At 43.7% G+C, this 27,810-nt stretch overlaps 1 protein-coding gene across 1 annotated transcript in view; it reads left to right on the forward strand.

The window, feature by feature from the left end:
• The window catches only part of LOC126092662 (nuclear receptor subfamily 2 group F member 6-like), a 217,890-nt gene that overhangs the window by 145,264 nt on the left and 44,816 nt on the right, over positions 1 to 27,810 (forward strand). Inside the window, exon 7 of the mRNA XM_049908384.1 lies at positions 2,283 to 2,422. Within this exon, the coding sequence (XP_049764341.1) occupies positions 2,283 to 2,422 (140 nt within the window). The remainder of the gene's footprint in view (positions 1 to 2,282; positions 2,423 to 27,810) is intronic.

The following is a 27,810-nucleotide window of genomic DNA, read 5'->3' on the forward strand; positions in this document are numbered from 1 at the left end:
TTAAGACTTCACTTGCAAGTTCTTAAGTTGGTGTGCCTTGCTTTACTGAGTTGCCGTATGCATCGTGGATCAAATCGCTTTACAGAATCGGTGATTAAGAGTATTTTAAATCCAAACACTGGTTTGACGTAGCTCTCCGAGCTAGTATATCCTGTGCAAACCTCCCCATCTCTGCGTAGCTACTGCAGCCAACACCCATTTGAACGTGCATACCTGTAGTCAAGCCTTGATTTCCCGCTACAGTATTTACCCCAGTCATACCTCCATCACCAAACTGACTACTTCTTGATGCTTCTGGATGTGCGATATCAATCACTCCATTCTTTTAGTCAAGTCTCGAAACACATTTATTTTCTCCAGTATTCGATTCAGCATCTCTTCATTAGTTGCACGTTATACCGACCTCATCTTCAGCATTTTACTGTAGCGCCAGATTTCAAAATCTTCTATTCTCTTCTTGTCTGAACTCTTTCTCCTCTACGTTGCATTTCGCTATAAGGCCACACTCAAGACAAATACTTTATAAAAGTCTTCCTAACATCTGACTTAATATTAGATGGTTAAATATTTGTCTCTTTCAAAAACACTTTTCTTATTGCCAATCTGCATTTTATATCCTCTAAACTTAGGCTATTTTCAGTTACTTTGCTCCCCATATAGCAAACCTCGTCTACAACTTTTGCTGTCTCTTTTCCTAATCTAATTTCCTCATCAATGGTTAACTTAATCCGACTACACTCCATTACCCAGGTTTTTTATGGTATCTTATGACCTCTTTCCAAGACACTTTCCATTTCATACAACTGTTGTTCCATATATATATATATATATATATATATATATATATATATATATATATATATATATATGTGTGTGTGTGTGTGTGTGTGTGTGTGTGTGTGTGTGTGTGTGTGTGTGTGTGAGTGTGTGTGTGTGGTTTTTCTCTGTTTTTGGGTCATTTTTACATTTAATTTTTATTCAAGTTTTACTATTCTGCCGTTTTATCCACACACAAAAAACATTTAGTATAGACGCTAAGGACACTGGTGTTGTTTTGCTCATACAAACACATCATCGTCATCGTATCATGTCCACAGCTCGTGGTCTAGTGGTTGCCGGCCGCTGTGACCGAGCGGTTCTAGGCGCTTCAGTCTGGAACCGCGCTGCTGCTACGGTCGCAGGTTCGAATCCTGCCTCGGGCATGGATGTGTGTGATGTCCTTAGGTTAGTTAGGTTTAAGTAGTTCTAAGTTCTAGGGGACTGATGACCACAGATGTTAAGTCCCATAGTGCTCAGAGCCATTTTGAACCAGTTCATTTTATTCATGAGATTGGACAAACAACACAGCGACGAGACCGACAGTCATCGGAAAATCCGCAGCGGGCTAAAGCATGGAGCCTCCTTATGTCGTAACGGGACGATCTTTATTATTCTGGTTCTGTCGCCGAAGAGGAACGGCATTCCTTTATCTATTTGTGTAAACGAAGTAAATAAATAAAATAAAAATAATGAAACAAAAAAGAAAGTGGACAAGGTGACCAGCTGGGGAACTGCTGGCTCCGGTTCGATTGCCACTCCTGCCAACACTCTGTCATTTTACTTTATTCCTCCTGTTATTAAACAGTTAACTACAAAATTAAAATCTATGTAAACAGTTTAATTAGTTATTGAATTTAGTTACGTTACTACCCTGTTAGCCAAAAGTTGTAGATAAAAGTTGTGATAAAAAAGCGAGCATACGCACAAATTTAACACGGATTTTTTTTAAAAAAAAAAAGGGGGAATGGAAGAGGTAACTGCCTGCGCAACCAATCGTGGAGTACTGTTCCATCATAAGAAAAAAAAAAAAAAGTGGCTAGCGTTGCTGCCTCTGGATCACGGGATCCCGTGTCCGATTCCCGGCCGGGTTGGGGATTTTTCTCTGCTCGGGGACTGGGTGTTTGTGTTGCCTTCATCATCATCATCATCATCAACATCATCATCATCATTGGTGACAGTGGACTGAAAAAAACTGAACTGCGTAAAATTTTGGACTCTGTGTGGGCGCTGATGACCGCGCAGTTGAGCGCCACACAAACCAAACATCATCATCATCGTATCGTGTCATCATCATATCATCGTCACAATATCTTCATATCACACCAACATCATAATCCACATTTCAAATTTCTCTTTGGTTTCCATTACTTCGCACTTTTGTTTACATAATCTTTCCACTTTATTGTAATATCACCTTGCGTGCTCTTTGTGATGTGTGTGTGACATTAGTCATCGTGTTCCAGAGGCCGTGGAATCGCCTAGCAGGCAACCGCTGGAGTTGTCCAGCCTGACGCTGCTGCCAGCAGAGAGCGTGTACGAGTCAGCCGCCAAGCTACTCTTCCTGGGAGTCAAGTGGGCGCGTGGCGTGCCCTCCTTCCTACAGGTACATCAGCATCCTCACATGACACCGTACTCAGTGCCTTCACTGAAGCTCACAACATCATTTTGTCTACTGGACGTGATCCATATGTAATGTTGTTCACTACACAGTCCCCAGTCACCAACGGAAATGTCTGCACTTATACCCTTAGTGCAGACATTTCCGTTGGTGACTGGGGACTGTGTAGTAAACAACATTACATCGGTGTTCACTTCGTTTACACACTAATAATTATAGCTTTTAGGAGGGATATGTTTTTAGGTTCCCAGAATGAGATTTTCACTCTGCAGCCGAGTGTGCGCTGATATGAAACTTCCTGGCAGACTAAAACTGTGTGCAGTCTGGAGCCGCGCACGCTACGGTCGCAGGTTCGAATCCTGCCTCGGGCATAGATGTGTGTGATGTCCTTAGGTTAGTTAGGTTTAAGTAGTTCTAAGTTCTAGGGGACTGATGACCACAGATGTTAAGTCCCATAGTGCTCAGAGCCATTTGAACCATTTTTTTTTAACATCAGCGTCGCATCTGTTCCTTAACTAAAGCGAAAGGTGGTAGTGGGAGGGTGATAAGTGGCGACTGCAGGGAGGATGCGGAAGAGTTTCCCACCCATTTGTCCTGATCTTTTCCGCAGTGACACAAGCAGTAGAGGATGCATGTTTTCTTCTTCCCAAGGCGTTTATCGCGCTATGCACGAGGGAACTTCAAAGTGTGTAGTTATAATTATGGTTTGTCCAGGTTCAAGAACATCAATCAGAATCTCTTCTTGTTGTATCCGCGGAGACAGTTTGAGAGCGACTGCTCTGAGGCTAATCACGAATCTTCGAGTTCTTATCTTTGAAATGTTTCAGCCATCTCTTAACACTGGAGGAGCCCATGAAGATATCTCCAGAGCCACAATGAAGTCTAAGGTGAAGTTTAGCAGCACATTTTCCCTCTTTGGCAAGGATTTCCATGACAATTCATTGTCGAAAAGAAACATTGATGTCGGCCAATTTTGGAAGTACTGCCTGTGGACACGTGATAGTCGCTAATGACGTTATAATATGGCAGTATATATATATATATATATATATATATATATATATATATATATATATATATATATATATATATATATTTACTGACGACGTAGTAATGCTGTCAGAGATGGCAAAGGACCTGGAAGGTCAGATGAACGTAATGTTGGTGTCTTGAAAAGAGATTACAAGATAAAAATCAACAGCAGCAAAGGTCGTACAATGTCATCATATTAAATCAGACGATGCCGGGAGAATTAGGTTAAGAAATGAGACATTAAAAGCATTAGACTTTGCTATAAGGGCAGCAAAATAATTAATGATGACCCAAAGTAAAATATTAATTGCAGCCTGGCTGTAGCAAGAAAAGGATTTCTGAAAAATAGAGATTTTTTAACGTCGAATATAAATTTAAATGACAGGAAGTTTTTTCTGATGGCATTTGTCTGGAGTCTTATAGACAATTGAAACGTGGATAATAAGCAGTGCAGACAAGAAGAGAAATGACATTTTGAAATATTTTGCTACAGAAGACCGCTGAAGATCAGATGGGTAAGTCGAATATCTAATGAGAAAGTACCGAATCTAACTAGAGAGAAAATAAATATATAGCACTACTTGACTCAAAGACACATCTCGATGCATCAAGATTCTGTCAAACTGGCAAGGAAGGAAGCGTGGGGGGTATAAATTGTAGAAGAAGACCTAGGCATGAAACACAGTATGCAGTTTCAACGGGATATAAGTTGCAGTTTGTTATGAATACATTGGCTATCTTATGTGACAGAAGACTGGACGACATATGTCAAGTTACAACACTGTCTGCGCCTGCTGGTAGTGCAATGTTCACACAAATAAAAATTTTTGTTTGATTGGCTCAAATTAATGTTGTCTAGGAGATGATCTAACGTTAGATGCCAGCTGAGGAAAGAGAAAATCACTTCGCATTATTTCCATCATAAGTACACTCCAGGACTTCTCGCAACGAAAAGACCACGAACGCCTGGTCTGTTCCTAACCCGCGTTGCTTGCGCCATAGCGTAAAATGTCATAGACTTCAATCGCGGGTAGAAATTAGGTTCGTAATTTTTTAAAATAAAATGTCAAAATAAGAATTAAATTTGTAATCTCGGTCTGAGATAACATTAAGGCATAGACTGGGTAGAATGTACAGTTTTGTCTACTTTTTGATGATGTTCCATTGCATAGCGGAGGAGTATGAATATTATTAATTTTTATTATTAATTTATTTTTATTATTAATTTATCATTAGCTTGTAGCATACATACATTTTAGCCATCAAAAGTTAAAAGGATTGACAAATGTAGCAAGTTAACATTTGACCTCCATCATACATACATTTCAGGGCATAAATTCTTAAATTTGTCTTCAAACTGAAAATGTTATATGTATTCACTTAAACTACTAGATACAACTGACAGCTAACCACGTGTTTGTATTAAAGCAATTAATTCAATTGGTAGATTAAGTTCAGTAGCCACCATTCCTTTTAGATTTTGATATCTTGTTCTATACGCTGAGGTGGCAAAAAGTAATGAGATAGTGATATGCACGATACAGACGGCGGTAGAATCGCGTACACAAGGTATAAAAGGGCAGTGCATTGCGGAGCTGTCGTTTATATGCAGATGATTTATGTTAAAAGATTTCCGACGCGATTATGGCCGCACGACGGGAACTAACAGACTTTGATCACGAAATGGTAGATGGAGCTAGACGCATGGCGCATTCCATTTCGGAAATCGTTATGGAGTTGAGTATTCCGAGATCCACAGTGTCAATGGTGTCCGATGAATGCCAGATTTCAGTCATTACCTGTCACCACGGACAACGCAGTGGCCGACGGCCTTCACTTGACGACCGCGAGCAGCAATGTTGTCGTAGAGGTGTCAGTGCTAACAGACAAGCAACACTGCTTGAAATAGTCGCAGAAATCAGTGTGGAACGTACGATGAACGTATTCGCTAGGACAGTGCGGCCAAATTTGACGTTAATGGACTACGGCAGCAGACGACGGACGCGAGTGCCTTTGTTAATGGAGCGACATCGCCTGCAGCGCCTGTCCTGGGCTTGAGACTATGTCAGCTACACTGGTAGACCACTGGGAAGCCGTGGCGTGGTCAGATGAGTTTCGATTTCAGATGGTAAGAACTCACGGTAGGGTTCGAGGGCGGCGCAGACCAAACTCAGTCACGGACCCAAGTTGTCAGCAAGGCACTGTGCAAGTTGGTGATGGCTCCATAGTGGTGTGGGTTGTGTTCGCATGGAGTGGATTGGGTCCTCTGGCCCTACTGAACCGATACCGATCATTGACTGGAAATAGTTATGTTCGGCTTCTTGGAGACCGTTTTCAGCCATTCATGGACTTCATGTTCCCAAACAACGATGGAATTTTTCTGGATGACAATGCGCCATGTCACCAGGCAACAATTGTACACTATTTGTTTGAAGAACATTATGTACAATGCGAGCGAATGATCTGGCCATCCAGATCGCCCGACATGAATCCCATCGAACATTTATGGGACACAGTCGTGAGGTCAGTTCGTGCACAAAATCCGCACAAGCAACATTTTCACAACTATGAACAGCAAAAAGGCAGTATGACTCAATATTTCTGCAAGGAACTTCTAACGACTTGTTGAGTTGCTGCATTACACCGGGCAGAAGGAGAGCCGACACAATGTTAGGAAGTACCTCATGACTTTTGTCATTCAGTATATACCTGCCTATGACATCATACGTGGTCCTGGTTGTATCTCCAAGAACTTCCCCACAAAAGTGTGAGAGGACTGTTGTTATTCTCAATATGGACGAAATGGTGGGCACCAATCTGCTGTTCTTTGCTGATGATGCTTTGGTGCACGGTAAGATGTCGAAGTTGAGTGACTGTAGGAGAATATAAGATGACTTATGCAAAATTTCTTGTTGGTGTGATGAATTGCTGCTGGCTCTAAATGTAGAAAAATGTAAATTAATGAGGATGAGTAGGAAAAACGAACCCGTAATGTTGAAATATAGCATTAGTAGTGTTGTGCTTGATACAGTCATGTCGTATAAATTTCTGGGCGTAACGTTGCAAAGTGATATGAAAGGAACAAACAAGTAAGGATTGTGGTAGTAAAGGCGAATGATAGATTTCGATTTACTGGGAGAAATCTAGGAAAGTGTGGTTCACCTGTAAAGAGGACAGCATATAGGACGCTTGTGCGACCTATTTTTGAGTACTTGTTGGGCGTTTTGGAACCGTACCAGGTCGGATTAAAGGAAGATATCGAAGCAATTCACAGGCAGGCTGCTAGATTAGATGTTGGTAGATGCGAACAACACGCAAGTGCTACTGAGATACTTCGGGAACTCAAATGAGAATCCCTGAAGGGAAGGCGACATTCTTTTCGAAGAACACTATCGATAAAACTTAGGGCAACAGCATTTGAAGCTGACTGCCGAACGATTCTGTTGCCTCCAACATACATTGCGCCTAAAGACCAGGAAGATAAGAGATTTTTGGAAATTTTTGGTAAGGACTGTGGGACCAAACTGCTGAGGTCATCGGTCCCTAGGCTTACGCACTACTTAATCTAACTTAAACTAACTTACGCTAAGGGCAACACACACGCCAATGCCCGAGGGAGGACTTGAACCTCCGACGTGGGAAGCCGCACGAACCGTGACGAGACGCCCAAGACCGCGGGGCTAGATTCGAGATATTAGAGTTTATACGGAGGCGTACAGACAGTCATTTCTCCGTCGTTATATTTGCGAATGGAGCAGGAAAGGAAATGGCTAATAGTGGTACAGAGTCCCCACCGCCATGCGCCGCAAGGTGGATTGCAGAGTATTGATATGGATGCAGATACAGATATAACACTGGGATAGTGCAGTGGCTGGTAGCAGCCCACGTGGAATGTTTCCCTCTATTATATACTCCTGGAAATTGAAATAAGAACACCGTGAATTCATTGTTCCAGGAAGGGGAAACTTTATTGACACATTCCTGGGGTCAGATACATCACATGATCACACTGACAGAACCACAGGCACATAGACACAGGCAACAGAGCATGCACAATGTCGGCACTAGTACAGTGTATATCCACCTTTCGCAGCAATGCAGGCTACTATTCTCCCATGGAGACGATCGTAGAGATGCTGGATGTAGTCCTGTGGAACAGCTTGCCATGCCGTTTCCACCTGGCGCCTCAGTTGGACCAGCGTTCATGCTGGACGTGCAGACCGCGTGAGACGACGCTTCATCCAGTCCCAAACATGCTCAATGGGGGACAGATCCGGAGATCTTGCTGGCCAGGGTAGTTGACTTACACCTTCTAGAGCACGTTGGGTGGCACGGGATACATGCGGACGTGCATTGTCCTGTTGGAACAGCAAGTTCCCTTGCCGGTCTAGGAATGGTAGAACGATGGGTTCGATGACGGTTTGGATGTACCGTGCACTATTCAGTGTCCTCTCGACGATCACCAGTGGTGTACGGCCAGTGTAGGAGATCGCTCCCCACACCATGATGCCGGGTGTTGGCCCTGTGAGCCTCGGTCGTATGCAGTCCTGATTGTGGCGCTCACCTGCACGGCGCCAAACACGCATACGACCATCATTGGCACCAAGGCAGAAGCGACTCTCATCGCTGAAGACGACACGTCTCCATTCGTCCCTCCATTCACGCCTGTCGCGACACCACTGGACGCGGGCTGCACGATGTTGGGGCGTGAGCGGAAGACGGCCTAACGGTGTGCGGGACCGTAGCCCAGCTTCATGGAGACGGTTGCGAATGGTCCTCGCCGATACCCCAGGAGCAACAGTGTCCCTAATTTGCTGGGAAGTGGCGGTGCGGTCCCCTACGGCACTGCGTAGGGTCCTACGGTCTTGGCGTGCATCCGTGCGTCGCTGCGGTCCGGTCCCAGGTCGACGGGCACATGCACCTTCCGCCGACCACTGGTGACAACATCGATGTACTGTGGAGACCTCACGCCCCACGTATTGAACAATTCGGCGGTACGTCCACCCGGCCTCCCGCATGCCCACTATACGCCCTCGCTCAAAGTCCGTCAACTGCACATACGGTTCACGTCCACGCTGTCGCGGCATGCTACCAGTGTTAAAGACTGCGATGGAGCTCCGTATGCCACGGCAAACTGGCTGACACTGACGGCGGCGGTGCACAAATGCTGCGCAGCTAGCGCCATTCGACGGCCAACACCGCGGTTCCTGGTGTGTCCGCTGTGCCGTGCGTGTGATCATTGCTTGTACAGCCCTCTCGCAGTGTCCGGAGCAAGTATGGTGGGTCTGACCACCACCACCTAAAGAGAAGGCCGCGGCGCGCTCTTGTGACGTCACGCAAAGCGGGCCACGGTTGGCTTGGCGCTGCGCTTAAAGAATCGAGACGCACGGCCTGCAAATCTTTGTAAAACGGTTTTACAGAACCTATTCCGTAAAAAATAATTAATTTCTGAAATACTTTTAGCTTTATATGGCAGCTTCATGATGAAGTGCCAATCATTTCGATAATGGTCATAACTATTGTGGTATTTCACAGATGAGTATCAAATTTGAGAACGTTGCCATCAATAATAGGGGTCGCTATGAATTTGTGTTTGATGCATATTACACATTCTATTGCTGAGTATGAAATACAGATGAGGTTTTGAAATTTTCGTAAAACTTTGGATCAATATCTGCTTCCAATCTCGAAAAAATTGAGCATCTGCAGCAACTTCACTTCCGATCACAACGCGCGGGAATGAAATATTCATAACGCCTGTTATATCTCGTAAACCGCTGGAGATAACGAAACGAGATCTTGGCAAATGATACCATGCAAAGAGGAGAGTACTTTGCCGAATGGTTAAAATAAGTAACTTTATCAATCGCGATATAGCAGAAACTATAGTTTATAATTCTTTTTTACCGGTAATGTAATTGCATAAGACTTATCAATAGCCAGTGAAAACGTACGAGTGCGGGATGTAAATAATATTGCGATATACATGATAAAACAAGGTACATTTGTGAAAAAATGCACTGTGATAAAGTACATTCTTTCTGGACCAGACAACTATTATTTACACTCACTTGAAAAATTCTGCACTAATACAGTGTATAATATTAAATTCCTCTGCCTTTAGTATCCTAAATAAATATTGTGTAGCTGTTTATAGAGCTCCCTCAGGAAAGCTGAGTACATTCCCCAAGCAAACAATCACTTTTAACTCACCTCACAAAAACAATTATTCGTTGTTATTGTAATGTAATTTTTCTTTCCTGTAAAAATATGGCAGATTTTGAGCATAAGTCAACAGTGAAAATCTACAAACCTTCAGCAGACATTTGCAGCAGTTGGAATGAGACAATGTGTCAAGCTAAAAACGTCAATAATAAATTTAACCTATTTCTAGATTAATTTGTTCCATTGTTTGACACATCGAAAAATAAAACAGATATGCTTCATACAGAGAGATCGCTTTTTAAACATGAAAACAGCAGTTTCAACATTCGTTAGCACTCATGCTAACTAATGCGAGAGTGAAAAACAACACCCACTCACAAATAGAGAATAAAACGTATCGGTAATGCGTAACAAAATACGAACTGCAGAGAAATTTAAATACGAATAAAAAGTAACACGAGCCACAAATTTATATTTCGTTTTCAAAATCAAAATAAAGCCACTTGATAACGAATACTAGGCCTACTTACTGCGAACTTTTGCTCACAATTTTAGTCAAATGTATCCAAAATGCAAGATATTCCACCAGAAAAAAATAATAATTGTACTAGGTATATAGTTTTTATATACCGTCGTGTGCTCAGTGGGTTGGAAATTGTCCCGATGAATCGCTGAAAGACATTTCCAACGCAGTTTCGCATCTTTCGGAAAGGAAAACAACATTACTTTCGGTCGAGTTCCGTAATTCCCACGACACCTTGGCACACAACACTTGTAAACCATGTTCACAGTAGCTTCACTACACGTAAACACTGTAATCGCTAGTTTTAAGCACGAATATAGCACTCGATCCAACAAACGTGTAGATAAACAAACGCTTCGAAACACAACGTGGTGGCCCTCTTGGAGTGACGTCACGGCCTGCTATGAATTTCGCGCCGCGGCCTTGTCTCTAGGTGGTGGTGGTCTGACACACCGGTGTCAATGTGTTCTTTTTTCCATTTCCAGGAGTGTAAGATGTGATTTACATTAGTTAATGTTACTTCGTCCTAGTGTCAGTAGGGTGTCTCCAGTACGCCGATTGTGTGTAAGTGGGCGGAGAAGGACCCATGACTGATGCACATTCTCACAAAGGACGCTATTATTTTCCTTGAATGTCTGGAATATATAAACCACAGCTGTTTTGGTGTGAAATGCTGCATAGTTGCATAGGTTTTACCTGTTGTGTTTGAACTCTCGTTCCATTACTCCTGGCACGAAAGAATCGCTTGTTGTTATACTTTCAGAAGGTAATGTGTGTGTGCGGGTCTTTTATGTCCGTATGTCTTACACAACTGATGGCATCTCTCGCTAGTCAGTCTGCTTTGTCATTTTATTTACTGCCGGAAAGAGATTTCATACATACATTTTCTATAACTTAACTAATCGTTTTTGTTTGATAATACAGTTCTACTAAGTCGAGAGTGCATTTCCTATTTCTTTTATTCTAATTAATGTAACTAATTGATTTCAGAACTCTATGTAAGCAGGTGATTATTTCAGCCTTGGGTAATTGAGTGATCTTGCATATTTTATTTCCTGCATAGCAGCAAATATTTCAGCTACAATATGGAATCATCGCATGGCAGTTGAAACTTCCTTTATTCCCCGATGTGTGGATAGAAGAAAGCGCATCCTGTACGATTTTCAGTATCCGTTTTTGAGCTGTCTGTATAGAATTGAGTGGGCCTGTATCCTGTCCACTTTTCTTCCAATTACGATGTAGGTGAAAACTGCTCATATTCTTACCTTTTTTGGAACAATCGTTATATGTTACAGGAATCTTGTGATAAGAGATGTGATAGTCGTATAGGAACATTGGAAGAAATTCAGTTCGGTGTATTTATTTTGCAGATATTTCCAGAGCTCGTACCGGTATAGATGCGAAACGGCTGTTTCCTCGCATTTCTGTAATTCCCGATTTGTGAGTGCGTTTCGAACTTTATCAGTGAATTGTTTGTATCCGCCATTCTTTGTAGACAATGCGATTACACAGCATAAATTTGCAGTCTGTAGAGAGAGCGTGTAACAAGAGCTCTGTTCCATTATTAGAGGAAAGCACACGGTTAATCGTCTATAGTAGCAATCACAATAATGTAATAGATATTAATCAACAATGATTATGTTAATGTCATTAAAATATTACGAATATTTCATTATTATTTTACAAATCATTTTAATGTTATATTCTCAGATTCTGTGTCAGCTCGACAGTCCAAATTAAGACTGCTGGAAAAAAACAGCACACGCTCTTAAAAGTTTCTAGTTCACTCAAGATTTATTGTTGCAACAATGCATATGGATTACGTGAAATGATTACATTTACAGATCAATAGCACAAGACGTTCCGAGGTACCAGATATCGAACCATGTTGAAACTCCCATACTAGTAAGTGGTGGTGTGGCCTCCACGAGCGGCAGTACAGTCGCTGACTCTGGCATCCAGTCGATCGCACAAGTGGCGAATGCTGTCCTGGGATACGTTAAGCCACGCCTGCTCGGCCTGTTAACGTAGATCTGTAAAAGCCGTTGGTCGACGAGGCGCACGAGTCACTTCTCGTCCCATCACATCCCACACGTGCTCGATTGGAGATCTCTGGTGATTGTCTGGTGATTGTGCTGCACGACTTGTAGAGCACGATGAGTTTCAAGGGTAGTGCGTGGGCGAGCATTATCCTGTTGGAACAACACATCACCTGCCTGTCGCAAGAATGGCTAATGAACTGGTCTAATAACATTCTGCATGCGCCGAGTGCTGGTTAGTGCCCCCTCCAGAAACACCAAAGGCGAAAGAGAATTGTAGCTTATCGCACTCCACTGGGGCGGGACCAGTGTGTCTTGCACGAATGTACAGGGCTATTACAAATGATTGAAGCGATTTCATAAATTCACTGTAGCTCCATTCGTTGACATATGGTCACGACACACTACAGATACGTAGAAAAACTCATAAAGTTTTGTTCGGCTGAAGCCGCACTTCAGGTTTCTGCCGCCAGAGCGCTCGAGAGCGCAGTGAGACAAAATGGAGACAGGAGCCGAGAAAGCGTATGTCGTGCTTGAAATGCACTCACATCAGTCAGTCATAACAATGCAACGACACTTTAGGACGAAGTTCAACAAAGATCCACCAACTGCCAACTCCATTCGGCGAAGGTATGCGCAGTTTAAAGCTTCTGGATGCATCTGTAAGGGGAAATCAACGGGTCGGCCTGCAGTGAGAAGAAACGGTTGAACGCGTGCGGGCAAGTTTCACGCGTAGCCCGCGGAAGTCGACGAATAAAGCAAGCAGGGAGCTAAACGTACCACAGCCGACGGTTTGGAAAATCTTACGGAAAAGGCTAAAGCAGAAGCCTTACCGTTTACAATTGCTACAAGCCCTGACACCCGATGACAAAGTCAAATGCTGTGAATTTTCGGCGCGGTTGCAACAGCTCATGGAAGAGGATGCGTTCAGTGCGAAACTTGTTTTCAGTGGTGAAGCAACATTTTTTCTTAATGTTGAAGTGAAGAGACACAATGTGCGAATCTGGGCGGTAGAGAATCCTCACGCATTCGTGCAGCAAATTCGCAATTCACCAAAAGTTAACGTGTTTTGTGCAATCTCACGGTTTAAAGTTTACGGCCCATTTTTCTTCTGCGAAAAAAACGTTACAGGACACGTGTATCTGGACATGCTGGAAAATTGGCTCATGCCACAACTGGAGACCGACAGCGCCGACTTCATCTTTCAACAGGATGGTGCTCCACCGCACTTCCATCATGATGTTCGGCATTTCTTAAACAGGAGATTGGAAAACCGATGGATCGGTCGTGGTGGAGATCATGATCAGCAATTCATGTCATGGCCTCCACACTCTCCCGACTTAACCCCATGTGATTTCTTTCAGTGGGGTTATGTGAAAGATTCAGTGTTTACCAAGAAACGTGCCAGAACTGCGAGCTCGCATCAACGATGCTTTCGAACTCATTGATGGGGACATGCTGCGCCGAGTGTGGGAGGAACTTGATTATCGGCTTGATGTCTGCCGAATCACTAACGGGGCACATATCGAACATTTGTGAATGCCTAAAAAAACTTTTTCAGTTTTTGTATGTGTGTGTGCAAAGCATTGTGAAAATATCTCAAATAATAAAGTTATTGTAGAGCTGTGAAATCGCTTCAATCATTTGTAATAACCCTGTACTTTATGAGACACTGTTCACCAGGTCTACGCCGTACGCGAAAATGATCATCACTTGCATGCAGGCAGAATCTTCCTTCATCGCTTGAACCGTGGCGCTCCATTCCATCTTCCAAGCGATCCTCTGACTGCACAAGTCGAGACGTGCACGTCGATACTGTGGTGTGAGTAGAAGACAGTCTAGAGGCGTGCCTGCCGGTAGTCCCACTGCTAATAACCGGTTCGCAACAGTTCGTGTTGACATGTCTGGGCTCACAAGCCCACTTACCTGTGCTGCAGTAGTTGTACAGTACGCTACTGCTGCCCTTACAACACAATGATCTCGGCGGGCGTCTGTGTTGCGTGGACGTCCAGAACCTCGTCTATGGGCGTCAGAATGTTCAAGTAAACACTGATACCAGCATCGTTGCACAACTGACGCAGCACGTCCAGCTTGTGTTGCAATTCCCCGAAAGGACCATCCCGCCACTCGGTAGGCCACAATTTGATCACTGTCAAACTCGCACAGTTGTTTGTAAGAATGACGAGTGCGTCTCCGTGGCTTGGTTTCCTGCTTGCTTCACGCGCTTGCATCACACTGAGCCTTCTGGCTGTGAGCATTCCCTGTTAAAAGGTAGACACAGATGGCGCTCTATTAGCTATGCTATTCAGCTATCTGCTGGTTGGCGATATCGAAACCACTATCAGTACATGTACTATCCCACATATGCCGCATTTTTTTTTTTTGGTCATCAGTCTACTGACTGGTTTGATGCGGCCCGCCACAAATTCCTTTCCTGTGCTAACCTCTTCATCTCAGATAGTAGCACTTGCAACCTACGTCCTCAATTATTTGCTTGACGTATTCCAATCTCTGTCTTCCTCAACAGTTTTTGCCCTCTGCAGCTCCCTCTAGTACCATGGAAGTCATTCCCTCATGTCTTAGCAGATGTCCTATCATCCTGTCCTTTCTCCTTATCAGTGTTTTCCACATATTCCTTTCCTCTCCGATTCTGCGTAGAACCTCCTCATTCCTCACCTTATCAGTCCACCTAATTTTCAACATTCGCCTATAGCACCACATCTCAAATGCTTCGATTCTCTTCTGTTCCGGTTTTCCCACAGTCCATGTTTCACTACCATACAATGCTGTACTCCAGACGTACATCCTCAGAAATTTATTCCTCAAATTAAGGCCGGTATTTGATATTAGTGCACTTCTCTTGGCCAGAAATGCCTTTTTTGCCATAGCGAGTCTGCTTTTGATGTCCTCCTTGCTCCGTCCGTCATTGGTTATTTTACTGCCTAGGTAGCAGAATTTCTTAGGTTCATTGACTTTGTGACCATCAATCCTGATGTTAAGTTTCTCGCTGTTCTCATTTCTACTACTTCTCATTACCTTCGTCTTCCTCCGATTTACTCTCAAACCATACTGTGTACTCATTAGACTGTTCATTCCGTTCAGCAGATCATTTAATTCTTCTTCACTTTCACTCAGGATAGCAATGTCATCAGCGAATCGTATCATTGATATCCTTTCACCTTGTATTTTAATTCCACTCCTGAACCTTTCTTTTATTTCCATCATTGCTTCCTCGATGTACAGATTGAAGAGTAGGGGCGAAAGGCTACAGCCTTGTCTTACACCCTTCTTAATACGAGCACTTCGTTCTTGATCGTCCACTCTTATTATTCCCTCTTGGTTGTTGTGCATATTGTATATGACCCGTCTCTCCCTATGGCTTACCCCTACTTTTTTCAGAATCTCGAACAGCTTGCACCATTTTATATTGTCGAACGCTTTTTCCAGGTCGACAAATCCTATGAAAGTGTCTTGATTTTTCTTTAGCCTTGCTTCCATTATTAGCCGTAACGTCAGAATTGCCTCTCTCGTCGCCTTACTTTTCCTAAAGCCAAACTGATCGTCACCTAGCGCATTCTCAATTTTCTTTTCCATTCTTCTGTATATTATTCTTGTAAGCAGCTTCGATGCATGAGCTGTTAAGCTGATTGTGCGATAATTCTCGCACTTGTCAGCTCTTGCCGTCTTCGGAATTGTGTGGATGATACTTTTCCGAAAGTCAGATGGTATATCGCGAGACTCATATATTCTACACACCAATGTGAATAGTCGTTTTGTTGCCACTTCCCCCAATGATTTTAGAAATTCTGATGGAATGTTATCTATCCCTTCTGCCTTATTTGACCGTAAGTCCTCCAAAGCTCTTTTAAATTCCGATTCTAATACTGGATCCCCTATCTCTTCTAAATCGACTCCTGTTTCTTCTTCTATCGCATCAGACAAATCTTCACCCTCATAGAGGCTTTCATTGTATTCTTTCCACCTATCTGCTCTCTCCTCTGTATTTAACAGTGGAATTCCCGTTGCACTCTTAATGTTACCACCGTTGCTTTTAATGTCACCAAAGGTTGTTTTGACTTTCCTGTATGCTGAGTCTGTCCTTCCAACAATCATATCTTTTTCGATGTCTTCACATTTTTCCTGCAGCCATTTCGTCTTAGCTTCCCTGCACTTCCTATTTATTTCATTCCTCAGCGACTTGTATTTCTGTATTCCTGATTTTTCCGGAACATGTTTGTACTTCCTCCTTTCATCAATCAACTGAAGTATTTCTTCTGTTACCCATGGTTTCTTCAAAAAAATGGTTCAAATGGCTCTGAGCACTATGGGACTTAACATCTATGGTCATCAGTCCCCTAGAACTTAGAACTACTTAAACCTAACTAACCTAAGGACAGCACACAACACCCAGCCATCACGAGGCAGAGAAAATCCCTGACCCCGCCGGGAATCGAACCTGGGAACCCGGGCGTGGGAAGCGAGAACGCTACCGCATGACCACGAGATGCGGGCCATGGTTTCTTCGCAGCTACCTTCTTTGTACCTATGTTTTCCTTCCCAACTTCTGTGGTGGTCCTTTTTAGAGATGTCCATTCCTCTTCAACTGTACTGCCTACTGCGCTATTTCTTATTGCTGTATCTATAGCGTTAGAGAACTTCAAACGTATCTCGTCATTCCTTAGTACTTCCGTATCCCACTTCTTTGCGTATTCATTCTTCCTGACTAATGTCTTGAACTTCAGCTACTCTTCATCACTACTATATTGTGATCTGAGTCTATATCTGCTCCTGGGTACGCATTACAATCCAGTATCTGATTTCGGAATCTATGTCTGACCATGATGTAATCTAATTGAAATCTTCCCGTATCTCCCGGCCTTTTCCAAGTATACCTCCTCCTCTTGTGATTCTTGCACAGGGTATTCGTTATTACTAGCTGAAACTTGTTACAGAACTCAATTAGTCTTTCTCCTCTTTCATTCCTTGTCCCAAGCCCATATTCTCCTGTAACCTTTTCTTCTACTCCTTCCCCTACAACTGCATTCCAGTCGCCCATGACTATTAAATTTTCATCCCCCTTTACATACTGCATTACCCTTTCAATATCCTCATACACTTTCTCTGTCTGTTCATCTTCAGCTTGCGACGTCGGCATGTATACCTGAACTATCGTTGTCGGTGTTGGTCTGCTGTCGATTCTGATTAGAACAACCCGGTCACTGTACTGTTCACAGTAACACACCCTCTGCCCTACCTTCCTATTCATAACGAATCCTACACCTGTTATACCATTTTCTGCTGCTGTTGATATTACCCGATACTCATCTGACCAGAAATCCTTGTCTTCCTTCCACTTCACTTCACTGACCCCTACTATATCTAGATTGAGCCTTTGCATTTCCCTTTTCAGATTTTCTAGTTTCCCTACCACGTTCAAGCTTCTGACATTCCACGCCCCGACTCGTAGAACGTTATCGTTTCGTAAATTATTCAATCTTTTTCTCATGGTAACCTCCCCCTTGGCAGTCCTCTCCCGGAGATCCGAAGGGGGACTATTCCGGAATCTTTTGCCAATGGAGAGATCATCATGACACTTCTTCAATTACAGGCCACAGGTCCTGTGGATACATGTTACGTGTCTTTAATGCAGTAGTTTCCATTGCCTTCTGCATCCTCATGTCGTTGATCATTTTTGATTCTTCCGCCTTTAGGGGCAATTTCCCACCCCTAGGACAAGAGAGTGCCCTGAACCTCTATCCGCTCCCCCGCCCTCTTTGACAAGGCCGTTGGCAGAATGAAGCTGACTTCTTATGCCGGAAGTCTTCGGCCGCCAATGCTGATTATTTATCAAAATTTAGGCAGTGGCGGGGATCGAACCCGGGACCGAAGACGTTTTGATTATGAATCAAAGACGCTACCCCTAGACCACGGGCGAATCGTATATGCCGCCATCGGGTCAAAATCGACGTCGTCTTTCCAGGTGCACTAATTTTTTCGGCAGTGTATTTTTTTATAACATCTGCTCCTATCTGGTGACCTTTCCTAGGGCATACGGTTCCTAACTGAAAAATTCAGGGTTTTATCTTATAACAGCTACAATGAAGAAAGTAGTTAGCAGCCAAATAGATTTAAAAAAAAAAAAAAACAATTTTCTGCCACACTCGCTTCGCTTCTTTTTGAAGTACCGTCAGTGGCTTGCAATACATATATTTCTTCTTGCTACATGCATAGGTACCTATTAGAAAAGAGATAAATATTTTCAAACAAGGTTTCTGTATTCCAATTTTTTGTCTTAGGTTCGTATTTTTTTCGTCCTACATTTACAGACATACGTACTTCGAAAGCCACTGTGAAGTGTATGGCAGAGGGTAATTAGCATGATACTAGGTGGACGGGTTTCTTCTCGTTTCACTTGCGTGTGAAGAAGGAGAGGAATCACTGTTTACATGCCTCGGCGCGCGCTATAAGTTGTCTAATCTTTTCTCTGCGGGCTCTACCAGAGCTATACGTGGGGGTGGAAGTATGCACCTAGATTCTTCACTTACCGCTGGTTGTGGAAACATCGTAAGCAGGCTTTCGCGAGATAACTGGCGCCTATCTTCAAGCGTGTGACAATTCAGCTTGATCAGCTTCTCCTTTATGGTGTCCCGCGAGTCAAACATACCCGTGACCAGATGTACCAGGTGTTCTTTGTATACGTTCACTATACCCCGTTAGTTCTAGTTTCTGCAAGTTTCACGCATATGAGCAATATTCTAGGACGGGGCACCCAAGAGTTTTTTAACCAATTTTCTTTGTAGATTGGCATGGTTTTTCCAGTATGCTGCCAATGAATCCAAGTCGCTTTACTTACGGTTGAGTCTATGTCATCATTTCATTTCATATCTATAGCAAGGATGATCCTTACCAGAATAAGGGACTGGTTAGCAGGACATCTGCTACATCGTCAGGAAGCAGTTAACTCGGCTCTCGAGGAGGCAGGAGAGGGACATAACAGGAATTGGTAAATATTATAACACGCAAAACAGATCATTAAGGATTTTACGAGTATTAGATAAGTAGAGGAGAAAACATTAGCACAATAGAGGAAAAGATGGACTACAGCATCAGACCAGTTGAAAGACATGTACTTACAACTAGGCTATACTAGTGTGCAAAACTTAAGGGCGAAGGTAATTTTCTTATGAAGTGTCACTGCCAAGTAACGTAGCTTTTTGAAACTTGCACAGTATAGTACAGTACAGTAGAGAAAGTTGTGGAAATAAATACGCAATGAAACTAATAGGAATGTCACTTTTGTTCAAAGAAAATAATTACACTGAAGTCACTGCAACTTATGATGATCCCCTGAACAACACAAAAGGCGGAACACAGTTCTTAACTGGGTGTGCAGTCACCAGGGATGGCAATGCCTCCCCTACAACGTGAACCCATGCGGGCCCCAAGGTCGGTAAGAAGTTCTTGTGGTGGGGTGTTCCATTCCTCCAGCAGCTCGAACAACTGCTGGATGGTCATTGGGCATGAGGACGTCCCCCCAAAGTGCCCTATACACAAATCGCAATGACTTCAAAGTAATTACTGTCGCTGAATAAAACCGTCATTTCTGTTCAGTTCGATGGGTATTTATTTCAGTTACCCTCTGTACTATATTGTTATAGTGTCACCGAGCTATGTCACCTGGCATTATGAGACTGTTACATTCGTCCTTGTGTTTTGGACACCAGCGTACTACATTCAGGTATTTGTATGAGCTGATTGATACCAACTGCAAGTCATTGTATTCATAGGATATTATGTTCCTCCGTCTTGTGAAGAGCGCGATTGTACATTTCTGTAAATTTAAAGCAAGACACCAATGTTTGCACCACTTTGAAAACTTATCAGGATCTGGTTGGATGTTTGCGTAGCCTTTCTCAGGTAGAACTTCATTATAGATAACTATAACGTCTGCGAAAAGTCTGAGGTAAGTATTAATACTGCCTGTCACGTAATTAATATACAAGATGAACAAGTAGAGTTCTCAGGCGCGCCTAAAGTTACTTCTAAACCTATGGATGACTCTCCATCCAAGACAAGAAGCACCGTCCCTCTTACTAATTTTACTTGATAACCTACATTATGGTTGGTGTGGCAGGGTTACATGTTTTTTGGAAGTCAAGGACTACAGCAACCATTGCTGGTTACTTTGATATTGAGCTTTCAGGATGCCATGTGAATGAGATTGACCGATGTTTTTGAAATACAAGCTGGTTGGCCTGGCGGAGGTAAAAATATATTTTAAAAACAGCTTTTTGGCTCACGAATTACTCGAGGGCTTAGAAATTTCTTTGCGTTCCGTACGCAACCTGTACCGCGTTGCAGCTATATTACTTATCCTTTAAAATCCGAGACGTCATGGTACGGACATTCGGGAAAAAATTTCACTGGTTCTACTTCACATTTTCGCTCGTTTTTGTTAAGGTGTTTTTGTGCTGTGATGACTACATGCGGTTCAATGTTTGTTTGTTTGTCGTTTAGGTGCTTGTGTGTCTGTGTACGGCAGGTAGATAATAACAATTATGTTAGTGACTAAGGAATGACAGAAAATATATTAATAAAAAGTTGGCTTGTACGCATATTCGCCATCTACTGAGGAACGCACAAATACTACCACTGCGATTTTGCTCAACTCTGTCCACCAACGACGGTGCATATTGCGACACGGACGGTGTTAATTAGTGCAAGGTTGCTTGTTTACATCGCTTATCTCGCGGATGCTGGTAGTCGCACGGAGCACTGAGTTCCGAGATAGCGGCTAATGGTTCTAAAACCGTGCCGGAAGTTCCGGTCTGCAACAGCGATACGAGATCCGCGCTCCAGCGATGGAATCGATTTAAACAGCGCACCACAGGGCAGTGCTCCCCTGGATCGACGGAAGGAAAACTACTACAGTAAAAATTATCAAATGTAGGTACCAAAACATAATGCTTCTGAGGAAGTACAGATCGTGCGTCATTCAGTAGCCCATCCAGTAATAAACGTCTCGTAGCGTGTAATTGAAAAGACTTCCACAACGAAACACTGTCTCGGAATATGGCAGAAAACCCAAAGAGATTCTGGTCATACATAAAGCACACCAGTGGCAAGACGCAATCAGTACCTTCACTGCGCGATAACAACCGTGAAGTCACTGATCACAGCGCCACTAAAGCACAGGAATTAAACACCGTTTTCCGAAACTCCTTCACAATAGAAGACGAAGTAAATATTCCCGAATTCCAATCAAGAGTAACTGCCAAGCTGAGAAACATAAAAGTAGATATCCTCGTGCTAGCAAAGCAGCTTAAATCACTTGACAGAGGTAAGGCCTCCGGTGCAGATTGTATACCAGTCAGGTTCCTTTCAGAATAAGCTGGTACAATAGCTCCATATTTAGCAGTTATATACAACCGCTCGTTCTGAGAAAGATCCGTACCTAAAGACTGAAAAATTGCTCAAGTCACACCACTACCCAAAAAGGGAAGTAGGAGTAATCCGCTGAATTACAGGCCCATATCACCGACGTCGATTTGCAGTAGGGTTTTGGAACATATACTGTATTCGAACATTATGAAGTACCTCGAAGAAAACGATGTATTGACACATAGTCAGCACGGGTTCAGAAAATATCGTTCTTACGATACACAACTAGCTGTTTATGAAGTAATGAGAGCTATCGACAGGAGATGTCAAATTGATTCCATATTTTTAGGCTTTTCACACCGTTACTCAGAAGCGTCTTCTAACCAAACTGCGTGCCTATGGAATATCGCCTCAATTGTGCGACTGGCTTCATGATTTCCTGTCAGAAAGGTCACAGTTCCTAATAACAGACGAAAAGTCATCGAGTAAAACAGAAGTAATATCCGGTGTTCCCCAAGGAAGTGTCACAGGCCCTCTGAGTAGCCGTCTTAGATTGTTTGCAGATGATGCTGTCATTTACCGTCTTGTAAAGTCATCAGATGACCAAAACGAATTGCAAAATGATTTAGATAAGATATCTGTTGGCGCAAAAAGTGGCCATTGACCCTGAATAAACAAAAGTGTGAAGTTATTCACATGAGTACTAAAAGAAATCTGCGCGATAAGTCACACAAATCTTAAGGCTGTAAATTCAACTAAGAACTGAGGGATTACAACTACCAATAACCTAAACTGGAACGATGACACAGATAATGTTGTGGGTAAAGCAAACCAAAGACTGCGTTTCATTGGCAGAAAACTTAGAAGGTGCAACTGGTCTACTAAAGATACAGCTTACATCACGCTTGTCCGCCCTGTTCTTGAGTATTGCTGTGCGGTGTGGGATCCGTATCTGGTGGGACTGACGGATGATATTGAAAAAGTTCAAAGAAGTGCTGCTCGTTTTGTATTATCGCGAAATAGAGGAGATAGTGCCACAGACATCATACGTGAATTGGAGTGGCAATCATTAAAACAAAGGCGTTTTTCGTTGCGACGGGATCTTATCATGAAATTTCAGTCACCAGTTTTCTCCTCCGATTGCGAAAACATTCTGTTGGCACCAACCTACATAGGGAGACATGATCATCACGATAAGAGAAATCAGGGCTCGCACAGAAAAAATTTAAGTGGTCGTTTTTCCCGCGCGCGGTACGAGAGTGGAATGGTAGAGAGACAGCTTGCAGGTGCTTTACTGAACCCTCTGCAAGGCACTTTATTGTGAATAGCAGAGTAATCACGTAGTTGTAGATGTAGCCAACATTCTCAGAATTTATGTTGGTGATTTTCTACACTATCTAAAGCATCTGGACACCCTGTGTAATGCGAAGTTGACCACTAGATGTCTGGAGAGGCGGATCCGTCAGTATAAAGGGAGCTGGGGAGTATTGTTTCGTCATTAGAGGAGGAGTAACAGCAGAATGGGTCGGCAAGAAGAGCTCGGTGACTTCGAACGTGGACAAGACTTTGGATGTCACCTGAGTAACAAATCCATTACCGACATTTTAATCCTTTTAAAGTGATTGTGAAGTGGAAGCGCGAAGAAACAACCACAGTTTAACAAAGGCAAGGCAAACGTCTTGTGCTGATGGACAGGGTCCGCCCGGGATTTCTGAAGATATATACATATTTCATCCCTCCTGGAAATCTAGAATCTCAACGATTTTTACCTGTTATTGATATCGATAATGGCAAGAAATTGGTCCTAGGAATTACAAGATCGTATCAAAATCTCTACAGTAGTTCCGAAGACTAACCTGCACATACGAAAACAAGTGAGCAGAGGACTTCAGTTTATATATGTAGAGAGAGAAGATTTATTAAAACATTTTATTTACTTACTAAAACACGACTACAACTACACTTTATGTTTGCATGCGGTAGTGTTCGCCTATTTTGCTTTTGACGAATGATGATGATGTTTGGTTTGTGGACGCTCAACTGCGCAGTCATCAGCGCCTGTAAAAAGTCCCAACTTTACACAGTGCAATCTATCCACTTCTACAGGTGATGATGGAATGATGAGGAGAACACAGACACTCCGTCCCCGGGCAGAGAAAATCTCCAACCCGGCCGGGAATCGAACTCTATTGACGGATGATGAATGCAATGTATGTTCAAATGTCAAAAGATATGCTTTATGTGATATAATTACAGTTTCACAAGTTTCAGACTTTTAACTTCACTCGTACTATGAAACCTCGCTTCTTGCCGAATTTCGTGATTCTAGGTCAACGGGAAATATCCTATAGGTTTTAACGAGTGAGTTTTCGAGTATCAAAATATGAGGCATAAATGACGGAATCTTTTGATTTCATTAAGTTAGAAGTTTAAATTTTTTTACACCGCCAAGAAAGCATAGGGTTTAGCATGTGACATAAATTTGAACTTAATACGCCAACCTGCGCGAGAGAAAAAGAGTCTTGATAAACGGACAGACGAATAAAAACGACAAAAATATAGTTTCGTGTTATATGAGTATAATTACACTTTAATAAATTTCCGATTATTTCCTTTACGTGTGCTACGAAGCCTCGCCTCTCGCCAAGTTTCATGATTCTAGGTCAACAGGAAACACCTTATAGGTTTTGATGGGTGAGTTTTCGAGTATTAAAGTATGTGACATAAATGACCGTATCTTTTGATTGCATTGACTTAGAAGCTTACAATATTTACGCCCCCAAGGGACTACAGACCTTAATACGTGACATAAATTTGAACTTGATAAGTATAGTCGTTCCTGTGAAAAATTGTTCTTTACAGTTGGACAGAAAGATAGATAGACAGACGGTCTACAAAGCGATTCTGTAAGGGTTCCGTTTTTACATATTGGGGTGCGAAACCCTCAAAATAGCATGAAATCAGCGGAAAGAATCGCTCGTGAATTTCAAAGCGCTACCACCAGTCCAGCTAGCACAGTGACTGTGCGTAGGTAGGTAAAAAGAATGAGGTACAACGGTCGCGCAGCTTATCATAAGCCATACATGCTAAGTGATGCTTGAGGTGGAGTAAAGAGTGATGCCACTGGACTGTGGATGACTAGAAACGAATGCTTCGGAGTATGGATCACGCTAAATACACTCCTGGAAATGGAAAAAAGAACACATTGACACCGGTGTGTCAGACCCACCATACTTGCTCCGGACACTGCGAGAGGGCTGTACAAGCAATGATCACACGCACGGCACAGCGGACACACCAGGAACCGCGGTGTTGGCCGTCGAATGGCGCTAGCTGCGCAGCATTTGTGCACCGCCGCCGTCAGTGTCAGCCAGTTTGCCGTGGCATACGGAGCTCCATCGCAGTCTTTAACACTGGTAGCATGCCGCGACAGCGTGGACGTGAACCGTATGTGCAGTTGACGGACTTTGAGCGAGGGCGTATAGTGGGCATGCGGGAGGCCGGGTGGACGTACCGCCGAATTGCTCAACACGTGGGGCGTGAGGTCTCCACAGTACATCGATGTTGTCGCCCGTGATCGGCGGAAGGTGCACGTGCTCGTCGACCTGGGACCGGACCGCAGCGACGCACGGATGCACGCCAAGACCGTAGGATCCTACGCAGTGCCGTAGGGGACCGCACCGCCACTTCCCAGCAAATTAGGGACACTGTTGCTCCTGGGGTATCGGCGAGGACCATTCGCAACCGTCTCCATGAAGCTGGGCTACGGTCCCGCACACCGTTAGGCCGTCTTCCGCTCACGCCCCAACATCGTGCAGCCCGCCTCCAGTGGTGTCGCGACAGGCGTGAATGGAGGGACGAATGGAGACGTGTCGTCTTCAGCGATGAGAGTCGCTTCTGCCTTGGTGCCAATGATGGTCGTATGCGTGTTTGGCGCCGTGCAGGTGCGCGCCACAATCAGGACTGCATACGACCGAGGCACACAGGGCCAACACCCGGCATCATGGTGTGGGGAGCGATCACCTACACTGGCCGTACACCACTGGTGATCGTCGAGGGGACACTGAATAGTGCACGGTACATCCAAACCGTCATCGAACCCATCGTTCTACCATTCCTAGACCGACAAGGGAACTTGCTGTTCCAACAGGACAATGCACGTCCGCATGTATCCCGTGCCACCCAACGTGCTCTAGAAGGTGTAAGTCAACTACCCTGGCCAGCAAGATCTCCGGATCTGTCCCCCATTGAGCATGTTTGGGACTGGATGAAGCGTCGTCTCACGTGGTCTGCACGTCCAGCACGAACGCTGGTCCAACTGAGGCGCCAGGTGGAAATGGCATGGCAAGCCGTTCCACAGGACTACATCCAGCATCTCTACGATCGTCTCCATGGGAGAATAGCAGCCTGCATTGCTGCGAAAGGTGGATATACACTGTACTAGTGCCGACATTGTGCATGCTCTGTTGCCTGTGTCTATGTGCCTGTGGTTCTGTCAGTGTGATTATGTGATGTATCTGACCCCAGGAATGTGTCAATAAAGTTTCCCCTTCCTGGGACAATGAATTCACGGTGTTCTTATTTCAATTTCCAGGAGTGTAGTGTGGCATACTCATGAAAGGGTCTAACATATGCCTGAAGAACGATACCTGCAATACTGCGTAGTGCCAAAGGTGAAGTAAGGTGCAGATGGTGTTACGACATGTGAGTGTTTATCGTGGTTAGGCTGTGGTCCTCTTATTGCGCTTAAGAAAACGCTAAATGCGGAAGGGTATGAACACATTTTACAGGGTTGTGTGCCGCAAACAGTAGAGGAACAGTACGGAGACGATGACTATTTGTGTCACTATGACAGTGGACCCCTGTCATAAAGCAGCGTCTGTGACGCAATGGTTTGCGGATAATAACATTCCTGTAAGGGACGGGACCTGAGCCCGATGCGACACCTCTGGGATGAGTTAGAACGTTGGCTTCGCACCAGACCTAAGCGTCCAACATCACTACCCTCTTTGGTTATGCTTCTTAAGGAAGAATGGGCTGCCATTCCTCCACAGACATTCAGATACCTCGTTGGAAGTGTCGCCAGCAGAATTCAAGCCGTCGTATAGAAGAAATGTCGACAGTTGCCCTTGTGAAAGTCCACCAACAGGCGTCCAGATACCTTTTATCAGGTAGTTTAATTGCTCGGGAAAACATTATCGCAAAAAAAAGCCACGACCTAACGTGGACATGCGTGATGGCTAACTTACTACAAAGTGAATATCCGTTACTTGTCTACTTTTCGTTGCTTCAACATAATGGCTGGAAAGATCAGAAACCAAAGGAAACACATTTTCATTAGATTTTATTCCTTGTGGAAACAGATGTGCCCGGTGACTGTATTTATTTCATTGGTAAAGAGTACAGCAAGCAGTTGCCAATAATTATATGTGACCGACTGCTGTACTATTTAACACTTTCTCATTTTCAATGATTCTTAAAATTCACTGACACACTTGCATAAGAGGCTGCTTCTGCAAGGTTGCTGTTAGCCAACATTAATCGTTGATGTCGAGCTCTATAGTCCAACTTCTTTCACCGTGACGACAACCTCTTTTCTATACCACTAAATTTCGTTTTTCAGTTTTATCGTTATTGGGATTAAAAATCAAAATATATTAAGACAGTAACTGTTCTCGAAAGAACAGATACCATTGATGACCGTGCAGCTTCTCTAGAATAAGTAATTGAAACCCTCAGCTGCCGATAGGTGTTGTTGATATACCTCGATGGGGACAGTTGAAAATGTGTGCCCCGACCGGGACTCGAATCCGGGATCTCTGTCGGCAGCTCAGGGTTTCAATTACTTCTCATTTATTCTAGAGAAGGTGCACGGTCATCAATGGTATCTGTTCTTTCGAGAATAGTTACTATCTGCATATATAATTAAAAGCTACCCGGCCATTGACCTTAGTCTACGCGAATTCGCACAAGTTGCCCGAACTCTTACGGGAATCGTCACCTTAGTGGGCGTGAGTAGTGAGTGGATGGGCAAATATCTATTAGGTACATTACGTATGTAGATTGTGGACAGTTGGGAATATGGGTCTCACGGGGAGCGTGCAAGGGATAAGTCCCTGCAGTCGCGCTATTCATCTATGTCCTCAGTGGCTTAGATGGATAGAGCGTCTGCCATGTAAGTAGGAGATCCTGGGTTCGAGTCACGGTCGGGGCACACATTTTCAACTGTCCCC

The sequence above is a fragment of the Schistocerca cancellata genome, chromosome 7, assembly GCF_023864275.1.
Source record: "Schistocerca cancellata isolate TAMUIC-IGC-003103 chromosome 7, iqSchCanc2.1, whole genome shotgun sequence".
Taxonomy (NCBI): Eukaryota; Metazoa; Arthropoda; class Insecta; order Orthoptera; family Acrididae; genus Schistocerca; species Schistocerca cancellata.